This window comes from Mesoplodon densirostris, chromosome 8, assembly GCF_025265405.1.
Source record: "Mesoplodon densirostris isolate mMesDen1 chromosome 8, mMesDen1 primary haplotype, whole genome shotgun sequence".
Classification (NCBI taxonomy): domain Eukaryota; kingdom Metazoa; phylum Chordata; class Mammalia; order Artiodactyla; family Ziphiidae; genus Mesoplodon; species Mesoplodon densirostris.
Window position 1 is genome coordinate 39,090,778 of NC_082668.1, and position 27,783 is coordinate 39,118,560.

General features: G+C 37.6%; 1 protein-coding gene across 4 annotated transcripts in view; it reads left to right on the forward strand.

The window, feature by feature from the left end:
- Positions 1-27,783, forward strand: part of SF3B1 (splicing factor 3b subunit 1) — a 63,752-nt gene that overhangs the window by 22,945 nt on the left and 13,024 nt on the right. For 2 of the 4 annotated variants that reach the window (XM_060107294.1, XM_060107296.1), the window contains exons 2-10: positions 2,209-2,385; positions 13,272-13,438; positions 14,778-14,882; positions 15,252-15,366; positions 17,198-17,277; positions 18,247-18,417; positions 25,488-25,725; positions 26,856-27,068; positions 27,325-27,446. In XM_060107294.1, coding sequence (XP_059963277.1) covers positions 2,358-2,385; positions 13,272-13,438; positions 14,778-14,882; positions 15,252-15,366; positions 17,198-17,277; positions 18,247-18,417; positions 25,488-25,725; positions 26,856-27,068; positions 27,325-27,446 — 1,239 coding nt within the window. In that variant the 5' untranslated portion in view covers positions 2,209-2,357. The other 2 variants (XM_060107298.1, XM_060107297.1) reach the window with 2 other exon arrangements.

The window sequence follows — 27,783 nt, forward strand, 5'->3', positions numbered from 1 at the left end:
AGCAAGCCTCCAAGTGTCCTTGATAAGAAAAGGAATGGACTCTCCTTTTAATTGGGTGTCATCACTCTCAATGGTTTAGGTTATAAAAGGGAGGGGAGATCACCCCTTCTGACTTTTGAAATTAAAAAACTTCACCAGAAAAGGGTAGGAAATCCATTTTAAATAATATCTGATTATTATTTATTAATATTGGAAATGGAAAGTAAAGAGTACTTATTAAAAAACCCTTGTTTCTTACTGTGTAAAAATCCAAGTCACTCTTTTATTAAAAACAATTCATCTTTTAATAGATTAAGAGAAGGGAGTCTCACTTGATCTTTGGCAAAGTCTCTCATACCTCACTACCCAATATATGTCCTTGCCCTACAAAAGTAACTTGATACCTAGGAACCTAGAGAAATTATGTGCATAACATAATACAAAGTGGCCAGCGGGCACAGCTTTTATCTTGGAAAGACAAAGGACATGTGACAAAGCATAGTGTTACAAATGCTTTTCATTTCATTTATTTTTTTCTGTTTATAAAGATAATACATGCTCATAGCGGAGTATCTGGAAAATACTAAAAATTATAAAGAAAAAAACACTCAAAATTCCATCATTCACAAATATCCACTATTAACATTTTGGTGAATTTCCTTTTCATATATTTTTACATGACTGTGATTGTCTTGTATAAACGAATTTAAGATAAAAAATCATGAATCAAGAAATGCAACATACTTGCAATCTTTTTGCCAACATGGCTGAACTCTTTTAGCTTGTTGGTTATTGATGGACATATAACACCCTTTTCTAATTCATTATTTCTTATTCATTTTATTATTTTAAAATACGCTATTTTGTATCTGTAAAAGAATATACATAATCAATGTGTAGGTTATAAACCATCTAAGGAATGTCTGTGGACCCTCTGACAATCCAAGAACTAGAATTTATCAACAATTGGCATAATCTACATGTTCCTCTCTTATCTCATCCCCTTCCTCTGGCTACTGTTTAACCTATATTAAAACAAATGAAAACTTTAACCCATCAAATTGATTTTTTCATCGGTGCTAATAAAAAAACTCACTTTTTTGTTACTAAAGTTTCTACTACATATTTGTATTGAGTCAGTCACACAGCAAGGTAAACTGTTTTCTTTGTGATAGCTATAACCTGACCCTTACCTGCTTTACAAGGCTGCTTCCAGTACCAACTTCCCTCTTAAGTTCTTTTGTTCTTCAGAGTCCAAGGCCAGTGTCACAATACAAGCTTATGCTCCTATAGCTGATGCTTAGAAGAAAAAAGACCACTGTATTTTTTTTTAGCATATATTTTATTTATTTATTTTTCACATCTTTATTGGAGTATAATTGCTTTACAATGGTGTTAGTTTCTGCTTCATAAGAAAGTGAATCAGCTATACATATACATATATCCCCATATCTCCTCCCTCTTGTGTCCCCCTCCCACCCTCCCTATCCACCTCACCACTGTATTTTTATCTTTTAAAAATTCCTGATTTAGGAATGACGTTTAGGATTAAAAGAGGCATTTCATTAGTGTTAACGCTGACGATCAGGGCTTTTCTAAGAACTCAGAAAGTTTAAAAAGGCTTTAAAGGACTGGCAGAGTTCCTGCTGTGTAACTTAATAACTGAGTGATATTGCACAATTTATATATTCCCCCCGCCCTAGTTTTTTTCCTCATTTCTTAAATGGGATTAGCCAGTTTATCCACTTTATGGGATTTATGGGATTAGCAACAATTTACCCACTTTTTGTGAACTTCAATAGTGTTCGGGAACGTATATTGTAGACGAAACTCCTATCCAAATGGTATTTAGAAAGAAAGAAAAATGACCTTGAATTACAGCGCGAGGGATGAGACTGTTGTAACTGTTTCTGTAACTAAGCACTGCAACATCTGAGACATGCTAAAGAAAGCTTTTGTTTGGCTCCAGAACGCCGGTCCGGTTAATTTGGAGGAAGGGGATTGAAGGCCTGAGCCTTCTTCCAGCCCTGAAACCATAATGTTTCTTTCAGTGACTGTTTTTAACTGCCCTGGTATACCCTGGTGTAATCCACTTTACTCCAAGGCAGCGTTACTCACTTTAAGGCACTAAGGCTCACCTAGCCCTTTTCCGGTTTACGGGGAAAACCGCCTCCGGGCCCAACCCTGGCTCCTCCCTCCACCCACAATGCACCTCTCTGTTCTATCTAGGTGGCTGTTCTGTCACGTGTCATCGACGGAGCGCGCTCCCGCTTGGCGCTTGCGTGGAGAGCGGCCCCCAACTGTTTTTCTCCGTGGCAGCGGCGACGAGCGGAAGTTCTTGGGAGCGCCAGTTCCGTCTGTGTGTTCGAGTGGACAAAATGGCGAAGATCGCGAAAACCCACGAAGGTAAGCGGTCTTTCCCTTGTTACGTAGGTTCTCCGCTGCCCAGCCTGCTAAAACTTTGTCTTCCTAGGTTTTTGCCTCTTCCTGTGGTTCCTTTTCTGGGGGCCCGAGCCCGCGCTTCGGGGCCCGCGTCGTCTGCTCGGCGCCAGCGGCGCAGGCCACTGCCCCGCGTAATGGCGTCCTACTCATACACCCCCGACAGGCGCTTTGTTCAGTGTTCGGGAGCTGCTGCTTCAGCGTTGCTTTTCTTCTCTGACCCGGGGGCCTCGTTAAACGGCTCGCTAAGGAAGATTCCTGGGCAAGGGAGAGGGGAAGAGCGCGTGGGAACAAAGTCTTCCTCGCCTCTTGGAACTGTCGTTGGCATAGTTTGTGCATGGGAGAGTCAGAAAAACACTGAAATACGGCATCCGCTTTCCGGGCAGCCTTCAGTCGAGTTTAGTCAGACTGAGGCCCATTACTCTTAACCTTGGTTAATCTGCATGTCTTAAGGCGTACAAGATACTTATCTTGTTTTTTTTTGTTGTTGTTGTTCGAAATGATTTGGGAATAAAATCTGGTAGTTTTTCTCTCCCTGGATCACTTTTAGTGTAATATGGGTCTTTTTCTTCCTCCAAAGAAAGCAAAGGTCTTTTTCTTTCCACCATATTATTGGTGGAAGAGAGGAAGGCACATTAATGGCCAAAGCATTTCAAGTAGTTGGTCGTTTTGTGAAATACAGAGTATGCATTAGGAAAACGTTGGGAATAGGCTGGCGTCCGCCGTCAGGGAGTATCCAGAAATGACAGGAAGTAGGGTCACTGTTGAGAAGAGATGAGGCATGGGAAGTTGGAACTGCATTCCTTGATTTCTGACTTGGAATCTGAAATTTTCATCAAACACGAGCTTCCAAGAGTCAACTTTTATTTCACACATCGTTTCTAGGTTCCTGGCTCGGGGTTAGTCTGTGAGAGGTAATAAAGACTAAGGCCATCAAGTTTTACAGCCTAATGGGGAAACAGATATGTATACTTTTTCATTCTTATATGAGGCAAATGAATGCTTAAAAAAAGCGTAAGCAACATGTTCTGGGAGCCTGGGTAACGAACGGAGTAATTAATTTATACTTAGGGCTGTTTCATAGAGGAGGTGAGGTGTCCTTGGTCTAAAAGGATCAATCGGTTTTAAATTAGGGGAGGACATTTGAGCCCGAGAGACCATCTTTGTACCTAGGCAGTGAGTCGTGAAAGATGTGTTTGAGTGGTTGGCTGTAGCAGGAAAAGAGAGTGCAAGGAGGGAAAAAAGTAGATGCATCTCGAAATGTTGGTTGGGGCTATTGATAATTGTATCACCCATGGGAACTGAAGTCTAGCTTTCTGCAACTTAAGAAACAGACTAATGAAGTGGCAATAACTTTAATATTTTTATTATTCTTGTTAGGTAGTTGGGATTTAAACACTGTTTTAACCCCGAAGTGTTTTTTAGGCATTTCTGTCTTTAGACTATCTCAAACATACTTTTTGCAAGATAATTAGAAAAAGTAAAGATGTTGACTATTCTTGTTTATTCAAGAGTAGATTATTTATTTGGGGCATTTTGTGGCTTTGATTACTTGTTTATTGGTATCTTTATCATGAGATACTTTTGGATAAGAAAATCAAAGTTATGATTAGTTTTCCTGCGTTTTAGAAACCCAGTTGAAAGTTTCGGTCTACAGAAGATGGCAATTCATTTACCAAAATTGCTCTCTTATTTGGGATTGTGCTTCCTATCAATATGAATTAGCTGAGGCCATAAAGAAAGTATTGGAGCATTCAGTTTCACATCTGAATACCGTCTGTATACAAGATATTGTCCATCACTTAGGAGTATAATACAGTGGAATGAATGTTAGTGATGAATGTTACATAGTTTCTTGCTCCTTCCTCATGACATTTTCCTGGAGAACGCTAGTCCTTCAAGGTCCATCTCTGTTTTCACTTGTTAAGCCATCTCTGATAACCTGGAGCAGAATTAGTTTCTTGGTGTTTGTTTTTTGTGCTGCTACTACAGCACTCTATAAATCGTTATTACTTAGAATATTCTATTGTGTTAAGGTTTTCTCTTCCACTTTGAAGTTGTGTACAGAAAGTGTACTTTGGTATGGACAGTAGCTCGTGTGTGATGAGTGCTGAATATTTTATCAACACTTATTGAGAGATTAATTTATACCGTAAATATTAAGGGTGTCACAGAAAGGGGACACAAACTTGAACGATTGGGTAGGTTTGGATACATCTGTTTGGCTAAGATAGGTGGGAAGTAGGACTTTTATTTTGGGAACCTCCTGAGCTCAGAGGAAGAAGTGTTAGGTTAGCATCAGATTAGGGAAGGCTTTGGACACTGAGCTAGGTTTCACTTTGGCCTTCGGATATCTACAGGATAAAGTGCCCTCCTCATTCTCCCAGGTAACAGATTACTTCTGTGATTTAGGAAAGTCATTGGTTGCAGAGTGAAGGATGACCTAAAGGGAGTAACTTTTTAGGTTATTGAAGCAGTTGAGAGGAGGTCTTGAATGTGGACCTCACTGGAGCAACATTTTAGTTTTTTTTTTTTTTTTTTTTTTTTTTTTTTTTTTTTTGCTGTGCTGCTCGACTTGCGGGATCTTAGTTACCGCACCAGGGGTTGAAAACGGGCGACGTCAGTAAAGTGCCGAGTCCTAACCACTGGACTGCCAGAGAACTCCCTGGAGAAACTTTTTTAAATGTGTAATACTTGTTTAATTTTTGTCTTAGAGTTGTCTGTCATGTTGCCTTTTAAAATAAAGATTATATAATTTTTTCTTTCTAAATAATGTTGCTGGTAAAGACATTTCTTTGTTGTACCTTATAATTTATTGTTAAAGTAATGGCTGCATCAGTACTTTGTAATTGAGGCTTGTGAAGTAAGTAATATTGTATTCAAACTGAAGTAGGTTATTGTTGTACCTTCCAATGTGGTTCTTTTCACAGACTATTACTTCCCATCATTGAACCAAACTGATAACTTTTTTTTTCTTGTTGTCATATTCCTTTCAAATATTTCTGTTAGGATCAAGCCTTAACATCCTCTTTAACCAACCCAGTTATTTTTTTTTATCCTGGGTCAGTGTGGCTTATGCTTTCCAGTGTTGAAATATAAAAAGAGCTGGACTTATTCAAATCGAATATAATCCCTTTCTGCATGTTAAATTGTGTCAAGTGTATACAGTTATTAATGTGCATAATCTTGCCATCCAGCAGTTCTTCAGCTGTTGGTGATTTTGGCCCATGAGAGAATACACACTTTTCTGTTCAGAAAGGAAAATAGATGGATTATCCAAAAATCCCATATATTGGCTTGTTTTGCCACTATCCCTTGAATGGATTTTGGGGGGCATCACAAGGCTGAAAAAGTTTTCTCCCTTAGTCTCTGCTTGCAGAATGGCTTGGAATAATCAGTTGTTACTCTGAATCTTCTGAGATTTTTATTTTCCTGTGTCCAGAATAGTTACTGTTTTGGTTTTGTAGGTATTCAGGATGAATGTTGCTAGTCAAAATAAAAACGAAAAGAAATTGCTTAAAGATTTTGAAAAAAATTTTTCCTGTAGAATTATTTAAGAATTAATTTCATTGATATTAGTTAGGAATTAATCATTTAGGAACTGTTTATCTGTAGTGTTTAGTAAAATAATTTACCGTTATAGTTAGTTGTCCTAGTGCGGTTTTGTTGAAGGAAAAGATTGAGAGTTGGTATACAGAATATACTTTCTATTTTTCTGGATGTCTTTTGGAAGTCTCATATTTGAGAAATCCTTGCTCACCACCTGCTTCTGATTGGTGGAGATTAGATGTCACTTATGGGCCAGACTGAAAGGTGTCAGTGAGTGATTAACATCCAAAGGCTGTGTCTGTGTAACACATAATGAATAGTAATTAGAACGTTGCAAATAATACAGATTAAAAATGAGGAATAAAGATATATCAAGGAGGAGGAAGTGCTGCAAGCTGGACTTAGCAATGTGTGAGACATAGAAGAAAGAAAAGGAACAGAAAGGGAAACCAGTAGAACAGAATTGGTGGGGAGCAGTTAAACAGGTGTATCAGATGTGACCAGTGGTGGTTTATCTCAGAGTTTGATATTTAGGTCTTAGTTTAAAATACAAACAGTAGGTTAGATGTTGCCCATCTTTTAAAAGACCCCTAGTTCCAGCAGTACTGTCTTTTGATGTCAAACTCAATTCCCAGGTAAAACATTTGATGTATTTATGTCAGAAAAATGTCTATAATTTTAAATTTTAAGTTATCACATTTTTTGGATTATAAAAGTAACACAGTAATTTTTAAGTAAATGAAAAATGAAAATTTATTTATTGAATGAATTGAGATTTCAGATGGGCCAGTTCATAAATTTATTCATTAATTCACACTGTTAATTTCTATCTCCTAGGGAAGGATTTGTTCACTGATAGTTGAAAATATTCCTAGGATCAGAATTCCTCTCCAAAAAGAGGGGTTTCAATTGAATAATAACATTTATTTTTTGTAGATCATTGGAGCAAATTTAGTTTCGAAGCAAATCCAAGATGTATCATTTTATCCATACATTTTTCAGTGTGTATCTCTAAAATGTCAGGACTTTAAAAAATACCATTGTTGGGAGTTCCCTGGTGGTCTAGTGGTTAAAATTCGGTGCTTTCGCTGCCGTGGCCCGGGTTCAGTCCCTGGTCGGGGAACTGAGATCCCACAAGCTGTGCGGCGTGGCCAAATAAGAAAAAAAAATACCATTATTGCACCTAAAATTAATATAATAAAATATCCATTAGTGTTGGGAATCAAGTTCCAAATAAAGTTCATACATTGTGATTAGTCTTAAATCTTTGTTCCTCCATCTCTTTTTCTTTTTTCTTGCCATTAACTTGTTGCAGTATCTTTGTCCTGTAGAGTTTCCCACAGTCTAGAGGGAAAAGAGAAGATGACAATAGAAACACTCAACTTTCTCTTAGACTCTCCCACCACTACTGCTGCAGTCAAGGTGCCAGTAGGCCCACAGGCAAGGGAAGCTCCAAGAATATTATTGGGTTTTGAAGTGAGCACAGTTCTGAAATCATACTTCAGGTTTAGGTTGGACTAGCCGTGGCAAGGAGCTCTAACAAAGAACTTGCAAACTCAGGTGCCCGTCCCACTATAATTTTAATGGCAATGAATATACTCTCAAAATTTTCTAATAAGCTTAACTGCTACCTGAAATAGTTTTTCGTGTGTGTGTCATTTTTTTTTTTTTTTTTGGACTCCCAGTGATAGACATGCCTTAAAATAGGAATACCAACTTAAGAAAAACCCCATTCTTGACAGTTTACCCTCAAGGATCCTCCTTAAGTGAGGCTCTTTCAGGCTCTTTGGTAAATACAAGTCTAATACTTAACTAGTGCTTCGATTTCTTGTCTAAGACTTTTTTTTTTTAACCACTTCCAGACTATACCAACTCTGGGGATTTGAAGGACTATGCATAATTTTAATTTTAGGATTCCAAATCTGCTGTCAAGATAAGGAATCCCTGCTTTCTTTTTAAGTGTTCAGCATTAGTAACCAAGAGTCCTACCATAGAAGCCTCCTTCCCCCTCAGTAGACTTTACTGAAGATGGGGGTAGGGTTGGGTAGAGAACAGAAGTGAGGCTTTCATTCAGATAATCAGATAATTTAGAAATCCGTATTAGATGTTTTTACCTTCTGTTACCCTTTCTTTAACACCATAAAACTGTGGAATTTTATAATTTCACTTACCCCAGCTTTTCTTCATTTTACTTGTTCTCTTAATTCCTCTTCTCCATTTCATTTCTCAAAATTCTTCTGTTGTACAGAATAATTAAGTTCTCCTCTGTCCTTAAACTTGCTTAAGTAAACCAAGAGTTTGTGATAAAATGAAACAAATACTTGTTATAAGACCCGGCAATCCTGCTCATAGGTATTTACCCAAGTGGTATTAAAACCTGTGTTCACACAAAAACCTGTACACTGATGTTTACAGCAGCTTCTACAGACTCAAACAACTTGAATCCCCATAGAGAATGGGTAAACATGCTGTAGTACTATGGAATGCTACTTGGTAATAAAAAAGCACAAACTTGATGCGCACAACATGAAGACTGGAATATTTATGGGTTTGGTTGGATTAGAGTGCCAGCTCTTGGCAATCATATGTGTGGCCACTAGGAGGTCCTAGTCTCTGGTGTTTAGCAGACACTTCATTTTTTTTATTTTCACATCTGAATGTCTTGAATTACAGAGATTCTAAATTGGAAAGGGATTAGGTAGGAACAGAGATTAGCATAAACATTTCCTTCTTTGTTTGCCTCAAGTCTTTTATTTTAAATTTTTTTTTTTCTTTTTCTTTGGCTGTGTTGGGTCTTCGTTGCTGTGTGCAGGCTTTCTCTAGTTGCAGCGAGTGGGGGCTACTCTTCGTTGTGGTGGCTTCTCTTCTTTTTGTTGCGGAGCACGGGCTCTAGGCACTCGAGCTTCAGTAGTTGTGGCACTTGGGCTCAGTAGTTGTGGCTTGTAGGCTTTAGAGCGCAGGCTCAGTAGTTGTGGCGCACGGGCTTAGTTGCTCCGTGGCATGTGGGATCTTCCCGGACCAGGGCTCAAACCCGTGTCCCTTGCACTGGCAGGGGGATTCTTAACCACTGTGCCACCAGGGAAGTCCAAGTCTTTTATTTAATATTTCAGACCTCTGGTTATTCTTTTGAATATATTCCACCTCATTTTTTTTTCATACTTGGTAGCAAGTCCTATGCATTCATCGTTTGCTGTCAGAAATTATCTATCGTTTGCTGTCAGAAATTATCTATTTGATTATTTTTAGTTCGTATTTTAAGAAAGTACAGGAATACCTGCATACCAGTAGCTGTAATTTAGTGTTAGCTTTGAAAGTAAGGAGTTAAAGACAACTTTTTTCTCTTTCCCAGTTTTTTATAAACCCTTGCTGGGGAGAAAAATTACTTTTAATGACTTCTACAGATTGAAAATTACATTTTTATTATGAAATATAATACAGGGAAGTGTAGGAAAAAATGTTATGAACATAGTGTAACCCATTGCCCAGCTTTACCAATTCTTTTTTTTTTTTTTTTTTTTTGCGGTACGCGGGCCTCTCACTGTTGTGGCCTCTCCCGTTGCGGAGCACAGGCTCCGGACGCGCAGGCTCAGCGGCCATGGCTCACGGGCCCAGCCGCTCCGCGGCATGTGGGATGTTCCCGGACCGGGGCACGAACCCATGTCCCCTGCATCGGTAGGCAGACTCTCAACCACTGCGCCACCAGGGAAGCCCCGCCAATTCCTAATATTTTGTTGTATTCCACAAATTTTATTTATTTTGGAAACAAAACAAAGTTACCTTATTTGTGAACATATTGATACATTTGTTTGTTCATAAATATTTGATTGTATTATGTTTGGTATTGGCACAAGTTTTATTAAGAAATAATTACAGGTTTTTTCTAGTTTTTAATTCTGTTACTTGTATAACTGCTGAGTTTTGTGAAATCTTTTGTAATTTTGTGGATAACACGATTTTTGTAAATGTGCTGCAGTTGACAATGCAAAACAAAATCCACTAGCTTTTTGGACTTTAATCCATACAGATAACGATACAGAAATAGTAACTGGTTGAACTATATACATAACCTGTTGAAATTTAGTAATGAACCTCACCCTCAGAATTTAACCATGAACAGCTGCCTAGCCCGATTTGATTCAATAAGTATCCAGTCACAGTTCATACAGGCTTCATACAAATGCTAATTCAGTATTTGTGTACCTTTGTAAGAAAACTGTTGCTAATCAGTAAGGACATAAAATCAGTAGGTAAAATTCAGTAGATGAAAGTAGTTTCTGAATAAATATATAATCCAAAAAAGGATAATAGCTGGTGAAAACTTATAATGGAAAAGTTCTTTAGAAGGAAAATAAAATTGTCTGTGATGTGTTAGTGGGGCAGCACGCTGCACGATGATAGGTGTGGTGTGATGCAATTTTTATGAAACAGTGCCCCTTCCTGGTTTTTTAGTTGTATATGACCTAGAAGAAAGTATAAAATTGGTGATTTTGGTGAGAGTGGGCTGGGGCTGGAAATGAAGGGATGATGGGCTAGGTATGAGTTTCCTGGGGGGGGGGGGTTATTAGTAATGTGGGAGCCTGGGCTCATACATTGGAGGTTCTGATTTAGTGTGTCTGAGTCTTAGGAGTCTGTCCTTGTAACAGGTGCCCCAGGTGATTTCGATGTAAGTGGTCAGTAGACCACACTGATGCTGTAGAGGGGAGATGGCATACTATTTGGCTGGCCTGATTGACCCGTTTATGTTTCTTGCCTGGATCCTGATGGCGGTAGCATTTGTGGTTCTTTAAAAGAACCTATTTACTTAAAAGTGGTACATGTACCTAGTGGTTGGGGTAAGAAAAAAAAAGCCTCAAACATTGCTGAAATGGAAATGCTCAAAATAGGAAAAAATGAAGGGTAGATCTCCACTTACCCTTTAGCCAATCTACTAATCCCTGAGAGGTTTCTTTGTATTATACCAGGGGAAAAAGTGTTCCTAGGGGGTGAGGGAAGGGAGCAAATGTGGGTTAAAACATATTTATAAATACTTAAAACAGAAGCAACAGTAGAGAGAATAGTAAAATGAATCAGCTAGCTCAAATGAGGATATTTCTGTTTGTGATTAATCGTGGTGGAGGCCCCTGGCTGCCTGTGCTGCTGTAACAGTTTGGAGGGGAGAAATGCAGGAAAAATGCGTGGTGATGGCGGTGCTATGACACACTATAAAAATTTTGAGATGTGTTTACAAACTGGGACTGCTAATTTCAGTATTAACCCTACTGCATTATATCGAGTTTCTGAGACTTGCTCCCACAAGCTGTGTCTCAGACTAGATAATGTTACTACATTTTCTACTTTAAACCACACCCCATCTTGAGGAACTAGTGAAGGTTTTCTCCCTTAGCTGGGGGAGGGGGTTGGGCATTTGTGCCACTTGAATTTTTTCCTTTTGGTCCTTGCAAACTAGTATATGAGCTTTTAAAAGCTTTTTAAATGACTTAATTCAGTTGAAGGTAATGAGCTAGCACAAGCTAGCACAAATTGAAGCATCTATTTGTTAGGCCACAGATCAGTGGCAGTAGAAACTCTTTTTCTTTACACATGTATATGTTATTCATATTATTAAAATGAAACATTAGTTTGTAATTTAAAGTTATCTGCTGTCTGGAAAGACTTAAAAAAAGGTTGGAAGACTAGTCTGTATTCAAAGGAGACTGAAGAGACATGACAACTAAATGCAATGTGTGGTTCTTGATAGGATCATGGATTGAAGAAGGGACCATCTATAAAGGATGTTACTAGGACCATTAGGGAGATATGAAACTGGATTGTATTTTAGATGATGTCATATCTAGGTTTACCTTCTTGAGCATGTTAATACTGTTGTGGTTATATAGGGGAATGTTCTAGATCTGGAAATACATGCTGAAATATTAGGGGTTTTAAATGGTTTAGAAAAGTTGTGTGTACACACACGTATTTGTTTTATGTCTTATATACATAAACAGTTGATGAATGTAAGTGAAGAGTATGGGTGTTCATTGTACTGCTTTAATTTTTTTTTCAGTCTTGAAAAATTAAAAAAGCAGTTGAAAAGAGTTGATACTTCATTCACCACATTTGCATCTTTTTTTTTTTTTGGCTGCTTTGGGTCTTCATTGCTGTGCATGGGCTTTCTCTAGTTGCGGCGAACGGGGCCTATTCTTTGTTGCAGTGTGCAGGCTTCTCGTTGCAGCACATGGGCTCTAGGCGTGCGGGCTTCAGTAGTTGCAGCACACGGGCTCAGTAGTTGTGGCTCCCAGGCTCCAGAGCTCAGGCTCAGCAGTCATGGCTCATGGGCTTAGTTGCTCCGCGGCATGTGGGATCTTCCCGGACCAGGGGTCGAACCCGTGTCCCCTGCATTGCAGGCAGATTCTTAACCACTGCGCCACCAGGGAAGTCAACCATGTTCATCTTCTGAATGTCAGACCTATGGCTAGACATGGTGTTTGGGGAGTGAGACATGGCAAGAGTTAATTCAGTCATTGAATGCTTAAGTGTTTCATGCTCATTATGTCCTTCAGTCCTTAAAACAAAACTTTGTTGTAGGAAACTGAGATACATAGGTTAAATAATGTATTAATTAGCAGAGAAAGAGCCTTTGAAGCCATACATTTTGAGTCTAAAGCTCAGACTCTTATTAATCATAAATCTAATGTGATGGTGCTTGCAGCCAAACTGTGTAGGGCTCTGTATTACGTGTTTAAGAATTTAGACTTTATCCTTTATTGTTTTGCTGTTGAAGATGTTTAGGACATCACCTAGGAGCTTGTTAGGAACGCAGAAACTTGGGTCTGATATGATATATAGGCCTACTGCATTCTAACAAAATCCGAACGTGTAGATGATTTGTTGCACGTTTAGGTTTGCGGACCACTCTCCACAGTACTGTTTTTACCTTTCTGGTATTGTTGAGTTTAAATAATCTTGAGTGTTGTCTTGGTCCCTTAATCAACATTAACAGTGTTATTTTTTCAAGCAGGAAAAGGTTAGAATTCAGCGGTAGTTTAATAAACTTTGGTAACCCATTCTTAAGGTGAGAGTAACTTGTAGTTGGTGAAATAGTAAGCATCTCCTCTGTGTGCGTAAGTATTGTCTGTTGGGTGGAGATGTATTAAATTTATTAAAAATCAATACTTTGTATAGTTACTCCAACCCCTTATGGAATGATTATTTTGAAGTTTCTGTATTTAGAAGAGTTTTTGATAATACTCAGTAGAAAAATGCATTGTGTTGAGTGCTCTTTGGAAAGTGAGTTTAAGAAGATTTTATTAATTTTGTTATAGATATTGAAGCACAGATTCGAGAAATTCAAGGCAAGAAGGCAGCTCTTGATGAAGCTCAAGGAGTGGGCCTTGATTCTACAGGTTATTATGACCAGGAAATTTATGGTGGAAGTGACAGCAGGTTTGCTGGATACGTGACATCTATTGCTGCAACTGAACTTGAAGATGTAAGTTACAAAGTATATAAACAGTCCAAGCATTATTTTGAAGGAGAGCAAGAAATATAAAGGAATCTTCTGTTTTGAGTCATCTGGTTTAATCTGGGGAGACATCTTGGAGATTGGGAGATCTTCCTTTGGGAGAATAAAACTGTCGAAAGTGTCCTTCTCTTGTAAGAAACTTCTGGAAGTGCTCAGTTCTGAATCTTTATGTTAAAACTAGTTTATCCAGCAAAGCACCTGGAAATCATTAACCATTGTAAAGTAAATCCTTATTGTTACCTACTGAGCTCTATCTAGAGTAGCCCAGTGAGAAGTGACTTCATTTTAAACAGCTGTCTGTGCTTGTGACTTTTGATTTCTGACTTGTTTCCAAAAAACTTGGTGCTGTTTTTTTCCCCCATTGGCATCTTAACATGAGTGGACTCTTTCTTGTTACTCATATTAATGGGCTTTTCATGCCTAATTTAGTTACCCTGAAGGAGGGCTGCCTCTCATTTTGAAATACATCTCTTAAAGTGTTTTCATATATTCCACACAGCTTATATTTTGTCACACCATTTCAAACATCCAAATTTGGTGAAATAGCTGATCATTTTCGTGTGGTTCAGTAATCTATGTACATAGATTATGAACCTTGTTATTTTTATGAAATTCAAGCCATATTTAATTTTATGGTTAGAACTTTTTTTTTTTTAAGAAAAATTTTAAAGTTCCAAAGGCAAAATTTCTAGAAGCTGATCAGGCTTATATTTGCATTATTGTACCTTAATGGTAAGAGGCAGTGATGGCTCTGTGTTCCAGAAGCTGAGCGGGAAGTTGTCATTTCATTTTTGAATAAAATTAATGAGGTGTTAAGATCTTCTTGAGATCTATCCATTGTTGCACTTCTTACCTTAGTAAAATAATAATATAACATTGTTCTGTTTAAATGTACTATTAGGGAAATAAATACATTTAAAATTAATTACATTTTACTTGTTTCTGTGGTTAAATCATGTTTTTTAAAAAAAGTTAAAAAGACAAGGAAACTGGAGAGTTCTGAATAAGCTGTTTGTAGTTTCCAAATTTGAAAACAAATTTCATCATGCGCTCTGTGAGATGAAATGCTCAGGTTTTTCTAGTCCATACCTACTTTATTTACAGAAAGGATTCCTTGTTTAGTATTTTTAAAAGAGTATAGAGAACTAAATTTCTTTATTAGCTTTTTGAGTTGAAAGGAAAACCTAAGTGTGTTAACAAGTTTCATCACGTTGTCTTTTGATTTCATATTGAATCTTTGTGTGTTCTTTCTAATTTTTAAGTTCTGACGGTTTTGTTTGTGGCTCTCTGGGGGCATTCGTTGCAGGATGATGATGACTACTCCTCATCTACAAGTTTGCTTGGTCAGAAGAAGCCAGGATATCATGCCCCTGTGGCATTGCTTAATGATATACCACAGTCAACAGAACAGGTGACTTTTTTTTTTTTTAAGTTAAAACCAGAGTTTATTCAGCTAAAGAAAACTGAACGTCTCAATTCCAATGCAAAGTCACATATTTTAGGAATCAAGTTATAGTGTTCTGAGAAGAGTTGATTTGGGAGAATTAGAAATAGTAGTTTATTTCAAAAAGGTGATCATTTCATGAAGGATTGAACTATGGAAATTGTCTCATTTCCATATGCCTTATTTTTTCACATTAGCATTTATCTGAAAAATGATACATAACATTAGGTATTTATTAAACATTTTTACATGTTTTATAATGTTCTGATTTTTGTTTGTGACATTCTCTTTGGTTATTTAATAAGTGAGTGTTAAGTGAGACATACCTCTTTTCAGTATGATCCATTTGCTGAGCACCGACCTCCGAAGATTGCGGATCGGGAAGATGAATACAAAAAGCACAGGCGGACCATGATAATTTCCCCAGAGCGTCTTGATCCTTTTGCAGATGGTAATTCTTTCCCACTTTTCTATAAGTATTCAGAAATTTACTTGTGTTAAGTTGTCTTTAGCCCTTTGGTTTTTTTTGGCATGCTTATGAATTTGCTTTTCTTTTTAAAAATCCCCCTTATAGATTTGTATAGATTTGGTTGAAGTCACAGATGCCATATTCTTCATCTTTATAATGCCAGTTTTCTTTCCAGGTAGAAGGACAAGAAACTAATGAGCCAATGCCATAGAAACGCAAAGGGTTAAAGGTTTTTCTTTTACTTTTGTTTTGGGTACGCTTTCTTTACTTTGAACAAATGTGTTTTTCTGCTCAAAATACTTTCAAATTATTGAAAGTTTTCATTCCAAGTCTTAGATTTTTAGGATTGTTACTTTTGAGAAACTGTTTCCACATTAGAGCTCCCCTCATATTGCTCTAAATATAGTTTAGTAAATGCACCTACTTTGCTCTAAGCATACTTAAAGTTAAAACAAAAGTATGTATACAAAGACTTTGATATTTTTAATAGCTGGAGTCTGTTTTGCTAATTTTAGTGTGCAGGTCAGCACAAGGGGCATAGTGAGCCTGATGGAAGCTTTCCTCAGGTGAGTGAGTTTCAAGATCAAAGTTAGGTGCCTGTTTCTTAAAATTAGATTCTGCTGCAGGTTTACAAATTAGACTTTCAGCCTGCATGAATTAGTAGGGATATTCTTTTTTTTACTTGCATAATTGTAATTGATTTAAACATGTATGTCAGAATTCACAGGCCCATACTAACTGTCCTTAATTTCTTTCCTACAGCAGTACTGCTATATGCCAGTCCTGTCTGCATTCTTAAGGGTGCAGTTCAACACATCCTCTCTAGATTATGGTGAAAAAGTATTCCAAAGGAAGTCTTATCAGAGATAGTGTCAGAAAGAATGACACTACCAATTGGGCATGATCTTCAGCATAGGAAATGTCTTAGACCTTTATTAGTTTTTCCTAAATTGTGATGCTATACTACTTGTATAGCTAATTATCACATTTCTAAAACGTAGTGTGCCTCTGTGAATCTTGTTATATATTGTTTGGGCTTCTTTAAGATATTTTGAAGTTTGAAAAGCAAATACTGAAACTTTAACCAAGAGACTAACACATCTCTTTGTACACCACTTCTTCTGTATGCATCATAATAACTGGTAGAAGTAATATATTTCAAGTAATATGTTTCCAGTTGTTATTTATACTTTCTAAGAAAATAAAAATATGTTTCTGGGTCAACAAAAAGTAAAAATCATGAAGCCCTTTTTAGTAACATGACATCAGAATAAGAGGTATATTTTTAAAAATCAGATTTTCTAAACTGTAACTGTTTTAGAACATTGTATGAAGAACTTATCTAGTCATAGTTACTTATAGTCAGGATTTTAACAGCTTGCAACAGGTAATGTTTTGAATATAAATATCTTTCCAAAGTGTTACTAATGGTAAAGAGATAATTTTCTAGGCTTCTATTCTGCTGCTTGAAGTCAGAACTGCTGATGGAGACAAAGGCACGAAAGTGTACGTATTCCGGATTAGCAACCCAGGAACCCATCACTTCTGAAGACTCTAAACTGTGCTGTCATTTTGTTTTTATATGCATTAAAATATTTGTTTTAAACTGCTGTAGATATGTTTGTGTTCAAACAGGTTAAATTGATCAGCAAACTCAATAAAAAGTAAGATGTGTAATTATTAAAGTTTTCCATCAAAAAATAAATTAAATGATTATGGAATAATGTAATATTAGAGCAGGGCAGATAAATCAGTTGAACCTAATTATCTTTTATTTATTGTACTCTTGTACTGTTGCTGTTCTTTTCTGCAGGAGGGAAGACCCCTGATCCTAAAATGAATGCTAGGACTTACATGGATGTAATGCGAGAACAACATTTAACTAAAGAAGAGGTCTGTGAACCTGCTTTTTATTTTAATGGTGTTGAAAGTATGTAAAGAAAGTTGAGATTAAGAGACTTTGTTTCCTTTTTATTTGCTGCACAAGTAATATTTTAACATTATTAATAAAAATTAAGTTGAGAAAGAACCTTATTCAAAATTCTAACATCTCCCAAATTAAGCTTTTAATAAGCTATACTAATTAAGCTATACTACCCTTTTCTAGTGCCTGGCCCCTTGGCCACATGTATATGCATATATATCTTACAGTGGATATATCTGGGGGTGGATTGATGGTGTGTGCCTGAAGTCTGTGTAAGGGAAAAGTCAAAGAGTAAAATCATTTTTTGAAAAGCCTCTAATTCTTCCATAAAATTTAGTTTGAATATGGGTGGAGAATTCTAACGAATTCCTGCTGGCCTGCAGAGATTGCTGTGTTTTGTTTTCATAGTTAATCTTCATAACTTTATTATAAATATATAATAGATTTGTTTGTTGGATGAATTAAATGCGGTAATGGAACTCTACTTTAAAATCATAGGCTAAATGTATTTTTTGTGACTATATTATATATAATATTTCATAGTTATAACAAAATTTTGAAAATTTCACTTTTATTACTTTTCTAACTTATTACATAGTCTTAATTACTATTATATGAGTTTTAGGTAAAACTTTTTCATTGGAACCATTTTGGTTCACTACCATTGACTGAAGATTTTACTTCATTAACTGTTATATAAAGCAGTGCACCCTATGTAATAAATTCTGTATTTGCTCATCTGTTGTGCGGAAAGACAGTATATAAAATTTGAAAATACAGGAAAGAGAGGGAAAATAAGGAATGGGTCTACCAGTAGCATAGAAAGGAGAATGAGTGGAAAATAAAATGGCATTATATAGAAATGACTCAACTAATGATATAAAAATATATTAAAAATATTTTAAAAGATGCTCACTGTTTATTCAAATATTTTTCAGAGAGAAATTAGGCAACAGCTAGCAGAAAAAGCTAAAGCTGGAGAACTAAAAGTCGTCAATGGAGCAGCAGCATCCCAGCCTCCCTCAAAACGAAAACGGCGCTGGGATCAAACAGCTGATCAGACTCCTGGTGCCACTCCAAAAAAGCTATCAAGTTGGGATCAAGCAGAGGTAATTTCTTTTTTTAGTTTTTTATTATTACTATTTTAAATTTATTTTTCTCATGGAATATGTTAGTCTGCTTTTGTTGACACAACAAGATAACCACAGACTGGGTAGCTTAAACAGGAGACATTTTTTCACAGTTCTGGATCAAGGTGCCAGCAGGGTTAGTGTGTGGTGAGAGCTCTCTTCCTGGCTTGCACACATCTGCCTTCTTGCTGTGTCCTCAAGAGACCTTTGCACACATGGAAAGAGCGAGGGAGCTCTGGTGTCTCTTTTCCTATAAGGACACCAGTCCTATCAGATTCATGTCCAACCTTGTGACCACATTTAGCCTCATTACCTCACTAAAGGCCCAGTCTCCAAGTACAGTTACAGTGAGGATAAGGGCTTCGACGTGACTTTTGGTGGAGACATAGTTCAGTTCATAACATGGGGTAAAGGAATTTTCCTTTTGGAATATTAATTATAGATATGTAAGTATGTCACGTTATATGGAGGTTGAGTATAACGGTGGTCTTCCTCATTTTTTAGATGGATAATTTAAGTCTCTGACCATAGGTGTCAGATACATAACGCTACTGCGTTTCCTTTGTCAGTTGATTTTCCTAGAAACTTTTTTTTGGTGGTAAAATGTATATAAAATTTGCCATTTTTAACCATTTGTAAGTGTACAATTCGGTGGTATTGATGACACTGTGCGTCAAGTACCACCATGATTTATTTTCAAAACGTTTTCATCACTTCAGGGAAACTCTGTGATCATTAAGCAACAACTCTGTCCCGCTCCCCTTCAGATGACTTCTTTATGCTCTATGAAACCTGTAGTACCTCCTTAGCTGCTTCTTTTCTAGTTTATGACTTTGCTTTGTATTTCCCTCTCACCCCAAATAAGAACAATTAAAAAGAAAAAAGTATACATATTCCAACTGTGAAATCTACTGGTATGCCTGTATATGTTCTCCTCTACTTTGTTTTTCCTTCTCTTATAATATGAACTATTGGTACAGGTTGACCATCTAAAGCTAACCCATCTGCTTATGTGCCATTTCCCATCTCTTATTACTCAAGGACTCTCACGTAACATCAGTAACATCAGAAGATAAACAAAATTGATAAACCATTAGCCAGACTCATCAAGAAAAAAAGGGAGAAGACTCAAATCAATAGAATTAGAAATGAAAAAGGAGAGGTAACAACTGACCTGCAGAAATACAAAAGATCATGAGAGATTACTACAAGCAACTCTATGCCAATAAAATGGACAACCTGGAAGAAATGGACAAGTTCTTAGAAAAGCACAACCTGCCAAGACTGAATCAGGAAGAAGTAGAAAATATGAACAGACCAATCACAAGCACTGAAATTGAAACTGTGATTAAAAATCTTCCAACAAACAAAAGCCCAGGACCAGATGGCTTCACAGGCGAATTCTATCAAGCATTTAGAGAAGAGCTAACACCTATCCTTCTCAAACTCTTCCAAAATATAGCAGAGGGAGGAACACTCCCAAACTCATTCTACGAGGCCACCATCACCTTGATACCAAAACCAGACAAGGATGTCACAAAGAAAGAAAACTACAGGCCAATATCACTGATGAACATAGATGCAAAAATCCTCAACAAAATACAAGCAAACAGAATCCAACAGCACATTAAAAGGATCATACACCATGATCAAGTGGGGTTTATTGCAGGAATGCAAGGATTCTTCAATATACGCAAATCAATCAACGTGATACACCATATTAACAAACTGAAGGAGAAAAACCCTATGATCATCTCAATAGATGCAGAGAAAGCTTTCGACAAAATTCAACACCCATTTATGATAAAAATCCTCCAGAAAGTAGGCATAGAGAGAACTTACCTCAACATAATAAAGGCCATATATGACAAACCCACAGCCAACATCGTCCTCGATGGTGAAAAACTGAAAGCATTTCCACTAAGATCAGGAACAAGACAAGGTTGCCCAGTCTCACCGCTCTTATTCAACATAGTTTTGGAAGTTTTAGCCACATCAATCAGAGAAGAAAAGGAAATAAAAGGAATCCAAATCGGAAAAGAAGTAGTAAAGCTGTCACTGTTTGCAGATGACATGATACTATACATAGAGAATTCTTAAGATGCTACCAGAAAACTACTAGAGCTAATCAGTGAATTTGGTAAAGTAGCAGGATACAAAATTAATGCACAGAAATCTCTGGCATTCCTATACACTGATGATGAAAAATCTGAAAGTGAAATAAAACATTCCCATTTACCATTGCAACAAAAAGAGTAAAATATCTAGGAATAAACCTACCTAAGGAGACACAAGACCTGTATGCAGAAAATTATAAGACACTGATGAAAGAAATTAAAGATGATACAAATAGATGGAGAGATATACCATGTTCTTGGATTGGAAGAATCAACACTGTGAATATGACTCTACTACCCACAGCAATCTACAGATTCAATGTAATCCCTATCAAACTACCACTGGCATTTTTCACAGAACTAGAACAAAAATTTCACAATTTGTATGGAAACACAAAAGACCCCGAATAGCCAAAGCAATCTTGAGAAAGAAAAACGGAGCTGGAGGAATCAGGCTCCCTGACTTCAGACTATATTACAAAGCTACAGTAATCAAGACAGTATGGTACTGGCACAGAAACAGAAAGATAGATCAATGGAACAGGATAGAAAGCCCAGAGATAAACCCACGCACATATGGTCACCTTATCTTTCATAAAGGAGGCAGGAATGTACTGTGGAGAAAGGACAGCCTCTTCAATAAGTGGTGCTGGGAAAACTGGACAGGTACATGTAAAAGTATGAGATTAGATCACTCCCTAACACCATACACAAAAATAAGCCCAAAATGGATTAAAGACCTAAATGTAAGACCAGAAACTATCAAACTCTTAGAGGAAAACATAGGTAGAACACTCTGTGACGTAAATCACAGCAAGATCCTTTTTGACCCACCGCCTAGAGAAACGGAAATAAAAACAAAAATAAACACATGGGACCTAATGAAACTTCAAAGCTTTTGCACAGAAAAGGAAACCATAAGCAAGACGAAAAGACAACCCTCAGAATGGGAGAAAATATTTGCAAATGAAGCAACTGACAAAGGATTAATCTCCAAAATTTATAAGCAGCTCATGCAGCTCAATAACAAAAAACCCAATCCAAAAATGGGCAGAAGACCTAAATAGACATTTCTCCAAAGAAGATATACAGATTGCCAGCAAACACGTGAAAGGATGCTCAACATCTTTACTCATTAGAGAAATGCAAATCAAAACTACAATGAGATATCATCTCACACCAGTCAGAATGGCCATCATCAAAAAATCTAGAAACAATAAATGCTGGAGAGGGTGTGGAGAAAAGGGAACACTCTTGCACTGCTGGTGGGAATGTGAATTGGTACAGCCACTATGGAGAACAGTATGGAGGTTCCTTAAAAAACTACAAATAGAACTACCATATGACCCAGCAATCCCACTACTGGGCATATACCCTGAGAAACCCATAATTCAAAAAGAGTCATGTACCAAAATGTTCATAGCAGCCCTATTTACAATAGCCCGGAGATGGAAACAACCTAAGTGTCCATCATCGGATGAATGGATAAAGAAGATGTGGCACATATGTACAATGGACTATTACTCGTGATAAAAAGAAACGAAATTGAGCTATTTGTAATGAGGTGGATAGACCTAGAGTCTGTCATACAGAGTGAAGTCAGTCAGAAAGAGAAAGACAAATACCGTATGCTAACACATGTATATGGAATTTAAGAAAAAAAAGTCATGAACCTAGGGGTAAGGAAAAATAAAAAAAATTAAAAAAAAATAAAGCTAACCCATCTGCTTATGTGCAATTTCCCATCTCTTATTACTCAAGGACTCTCAGGTAACATCAGTTTTTTTCTCTGTACTCTATGTTATTATTATCAGCAAACACATTTTACTGATCTTCATCATTAAAAACAAAAAACAAAATACCACAAGAAATCTTCTCTTGACCCTTACTTCCCCTTCCAGCTACCATCCCATTTCTTGGTCTTTTTACCACAAAATGAGTTGTGTATCTATACTTGTGCTCTGGTGCTTTTGCCTGCACCACTCCACCAAATCCTGTTTTGTCAAGATGACTTAACCTCCTCGTTGCTAAATCCAAAGATAAGTCTCAACCCTCATATTACGCAGCATATCAGTAGCATTCGACATTCTTTGATACCCTCTTAAACCAAAAAAAAAAAAAATTATTTATATATTTACTTATTTATTTATTGGCCACCCCTCATGGCATGTGGGATCTTAGTTCCCCAACCAGGGATTGAACCCACGCCCCCCGCTTTGGAAGCACAGTCTTAACCACTGGACCACCAGGGAAGTCCCTTGGTACCCTTTTCTTTCCTAGCCTCTGGGCTTCAGTCTTTCTTGATTCTTGTAATACTCACCTCAGTGACTGTTGCTTTTTAGTCTTGTTTGCTGGATCTTCCTCAGTTTCCTTAAATTTGGGGTACTCTAATGCTCAGTCCTCAGGTCTCTTTTGCATCTAAACTAACTCCCTAGGATCTCACTCCTGTCTTTACATACTATCTTTATAAGACAACTCCCAAATTTACAAATCCATCCCTACTTCTCTGTTCCTCAGACCTGACACATTTACTTTGATATGTATTTGATAGGCATTTCAGAATCAGTATTTATAATAAAATTGATTTTCTGTACTCCTTCCAGCCTGCTCCCATGTCTATTGGCTCAAATCAAACCCTTAGAAATCATTTCAGGGTCATCCTATACTCTTACTCTCTTCCCTGGCATCCTATCCACAAATGCATTTTGTTGGCCCCACCTTTAAATATATTCAGGATCTACCCACTTTTCATGACCCCACCACCCTAGTCTAAGTCACTGTTGACTCTAGCATAGGCTACTGCAGATTTATTTACAAATAAGGAAAAATGTGTCAGGCCATGGCATTGTTTTCCCAAACCCAGAATTGAGATACACTAAACCTAGCACATAATTTCCAAACAGTTTAGTTTTAGATCTTGAGGACTCTCCATTTGCTTGCTGATGTATGAGAGGATTTGGTTCTGTATAATATGTTATTACTAACTTAAATTCTGTCGTTGACATTCAGTGCAAATTTTAAAAACAGAAAGAGAAACTTGTCCTTTTGGTATCTGTTTAACTGAAAAGGAGACCCAAGAGTTGATGTCTATCTCATAAAAACTGTAGAGATTCAGACCATGTTTTCTTTCACGCTTCTCATTTAACACAACTCCATCTTAATTATGAATGTGGGAATTGCAGTGGATACTAGGAAGCATCTTTTCCTACTTGATTGAGCAGGAAGAGCAATTGCTGAAAATGAGACTTTTGAACAATTTATGTTCTTTACTCATCTAATTGAGAATTTCTCAACCCTGAGTAATATATAGAATTTTTTTTTTTTCGGTACGCGGGCCTCTCACTGTTGCGGCCTCTCCTGTTGTGGAGCACAGGCTCTGGACGCACAGGCTCAGCGGCCATGGCTCACGGGCCCAGCCGCTCCGCGACATGTGGGATCTTCCTGGACCGGGGCACAAACCCATGTCCCCTGCATCGGCAGGTGGACTCTCAACCACTGCGCTACCTGGGAAGCCCTATATAGAATCTTTAGAAAGGAAAAAATACTGAGTCTTATTTGCAAACATAAAGCTAAATAGAACTCTTGGGTTGGATAGAGCATCCAACTTTAAAAGAAATATGTAAAAGTATACTACAAAACTTACAGAATTATTTAAATACAGATTTTGTTTTGCTTCACTAATTCACCTGCTGTTTTTTTTTTTTTTTTTTTTTTTTTTTTTTTGCGGTATGCGGGCCTCTCACTGTTGTGGCCTCCCCCGTCGCGGAGCACAGGCTCCGGACGCGCAGGCTCAGCGGCCATGGCTCACGGGCCCAGCCGCTCCGCGGCATATGGGATCCTCCCAGACCGGGGCACGAACCCGCATCCCCTGCATCGGCAGGCGGACTCTCAACCACTTGCGCCACCAGGGAGGCCCTCACCTGCTGTTTTTGATATGATATTGTCTGCACTCTTTAGGTTCTTTTGCTTTCATACTCTGTCTGATGTCCTACATTGCTCACTACTTGTCTCTATTCAACTACCATGGAACCTTCGATCATTTAAGTAAACTTCTAATCTTTTTTCACTAATCTTGCCAGCATCAGAGTAATAGTATTATAGATGTGATTATAAATATAACCTCAGGGATTTGAAATTATGTGGCAGTATCTAGTTATAATTACTCAGGTGATCTAAAACATGCTTAAATTAATTAAACACAAAATTGAACAAAACCAAAAATATTCTTAGTGGGAACTCATTAGTCTCTGTCTCTAAGCCCCAGTTTTGAGATGTGCTGATATAATTAAAGCTGAAATTCTTGAGATCTTGACAGAGAAACCTTAATGTTTTCTCAAAGTTATGGAGCCATTAGTGGCATAACCAAGATTATTACCCAAAATACATTATTTTTTAAATTAGGGCTTTGGGGCCTCCCTGGTGGCGCAGTGGTTGAGAATCTGCCTGCCAATGCAGGGGACACGGATTCGAGCCCTGTTCTGGGAATATCCCACATGCCACGGAGCAGCTAGCCCCGTGAGCCACAATTACTGAACCTGCACGTCTGGAGCCTGTGCTCCGCAACGAGAGGCCGCGATAGTGAGAGGCCCGCGCACCGCGATGAGGAGTGGCCCCCACTTGCCTCAACTGGAGAAAGCCCTCACACAGAAACGAAGAGCCAACACAGCCATAAATGAATAAATTAAAAAAAAAATTTTTTTAAGCAAAAATTCCTTTAAAAAAAATAATAAATTAGGGCTTTTTTCATTGCTCCAAATTAAATCTTTGTTTTTTGTCATAAACATATTTGCTAGAAAGTAGGTATCTTTTAAGCAGAAGGATAATCTATTCTCTTAATCATGAACTAAAACATTTAATTTTTTTTTGTTTGCTTAACAGGTTTTCTAATTTTTATGTGGGTGTATGAAATAAATTTTTTTTTGCTCTGTTAAGACCCCTGGACATACCCCTTCCTTAAGATGGGATGAGACACCAGGTCGTGCAAAAGGAAGTGAGACTCCTGGAGCAACCCCAGGCTCAAAAATATGGGATCCTACACCTAGTCACACACCTGCGGGAGCTGCTACCCCTGGACGAGGCGATACACCAGGCCACGCGACACCAGGCCATGGAGGTGCAACTTCCAGTGCTCGTAAAAACAGATGGGATGAGACCCCCAAAACAGAAAGAGGTACTTCTAGTGGAGTTTGGGTGTGTGTTTGGGTAAAATGTTGATTTGATGAGTGGTATGTTTATGGCCAAAATCTGTTCTCTGGTCCTAGGAAGACAGACAAATAAACAGATGCTTTTGGGACAGGTAAAGAACTAAGCAGATGATATACCTAATTCTTTTCCCTTCTTGAAGAGGTTTAAGATTTATTTTAGGAAGAACATTAGAAGAAAGTGAAGTTTGTAGGCCGTAACCTCTTTTTTGTTGTAGTATAATATATGTAACATAAAATTTACCATTTTAACAATTGTAAGTGTACAATTCAGTGGCATTAAGTATATTCACAGTGTTGTGCAACCATTGCCTTTATTCATTTCTAGAACTGTGTCATCATCCCAAACAAAAACTGTACCCATTAAGCAATAACTCTCCATTCTTACTCCTCCCAGCCTTTGGTTACCTCTCATTTACTTTCTGTCTGTGTAACTTTGCCTAAATATCTTGTTTTTTGTGTAAACTCTCTAAAGCTGTATTTCATTAATTATTTATGAGATTAGCGTTGGGAAGTTAAGATTTAACATTACATCTGCTATATTAAAATTTTATAAAGAATTTTTAGTGATTGGGCAGAGTGCTTAACATGTAATGTAGGGAATTCCCTGGTGGTCCAGTGGTTAGGACTCGGTGATTTCACTGAAGGGGCCCGGGTTCCATCCCTGGTCGGGGAACTAAAACTAAGATCCCACAGGCCGCACGGCGCAGCCAAAAAAAAACCTGGAAAAAAATATAATGGATGAGAGAGGAAGTATAGAATTGTACATGCAGAGTAATCTCACTCCATGGAGAAATGAAAGGTGGCCCAAGATACATAAAGTGGCTGTCTATGGGTTGTGATGTTGTGGGTGGTTGGAAAAATCCTTTGCTCTGTTTTCCTGTTCCTCGATGGTTACCATTTATTGTTTTTGTGATCCATGGAGAAGATACAGTTAAGGAGAATAAATATGAAATGAAACATTAAAACTTAAATGTGTCTCCATTTTAGGAATATCCTGTTTCTGAAGTTGATCAGTTTGAGTATATTAGTTGTCTGAAAATAGTCATTTTTTGACAGTGGTTAAAATTTCAGGCTTATTCACTCCTTTTCTTTAAAGATACTCCTGGACATGGAAGTGGATGGGCTGAGACACCTCGAACAGACCGAGGTGGAGATTCCATTGGTGAAACACCAACTCCTGGAGCCAGTAAAAGAAAGTCACGTTGGGATGAAACACCAGCTAGTCAGATGGGTGGAAGCACTCCTGTTCTGACCCCTGGAAAGACACCAATTGGCACGCCAGCCATGAACATGGCTACTCCCACTCCAGGTAGAAATTTTATCATTGGAAATTATATTTTTCCCTTGTTAGTATTTTGCATTTTTTCTTTGTGGTTTTTCTGTGTGCTATTAATGCCTATTTTTAGCAAGAATAACAGGATGTAAAAAGAAGTCTTGGTTTCGAGTTTATAATATAAACAGTTAAATGTTAGAATTGATTTTAATTATCTTATATCCCAAGGGTCTGTGTAATGATAAAAGTCTTGCACTACATAGATTGTTACAGAAATTTGCTTTTTTTGTAGGTCACATAATGAGTATGACTCCTGAACAGCTTCAGGCTTGGCGGTGGGAGAGAGAAATTGATGAGAGAAATCGCCCATTGTCTGATGAAGAGTTAGATGCTATGTTCCCAGAAGGATATAAGGTAAAAACAGTGAATATGAGTGTGGTGGTTTTTAGGATATGGATTTTTTTTGGCTATGCTGAGTGGCTTGCAGGATCTGAGTTCACCAACCAGGGATCGAACCCGGGCCCTGGCAGTGAAAGTTCCGAGTCCTAACCACTAGACCGCCAGGGAATTCCCTGGATTTTATTTTAAATATTCTTTGAAAATACTAACTGGTCAAGTTTGCATTGGCCTTGTTCACATTTACCACTGCCATTTCATTCTTCAGCTGTTTCCAAGTATATTTCATTTCCAACATTAGATCATGGTTATTTTACTTGGTGTCTCACAAAATCTTGTGTATTTAGTTCATGGG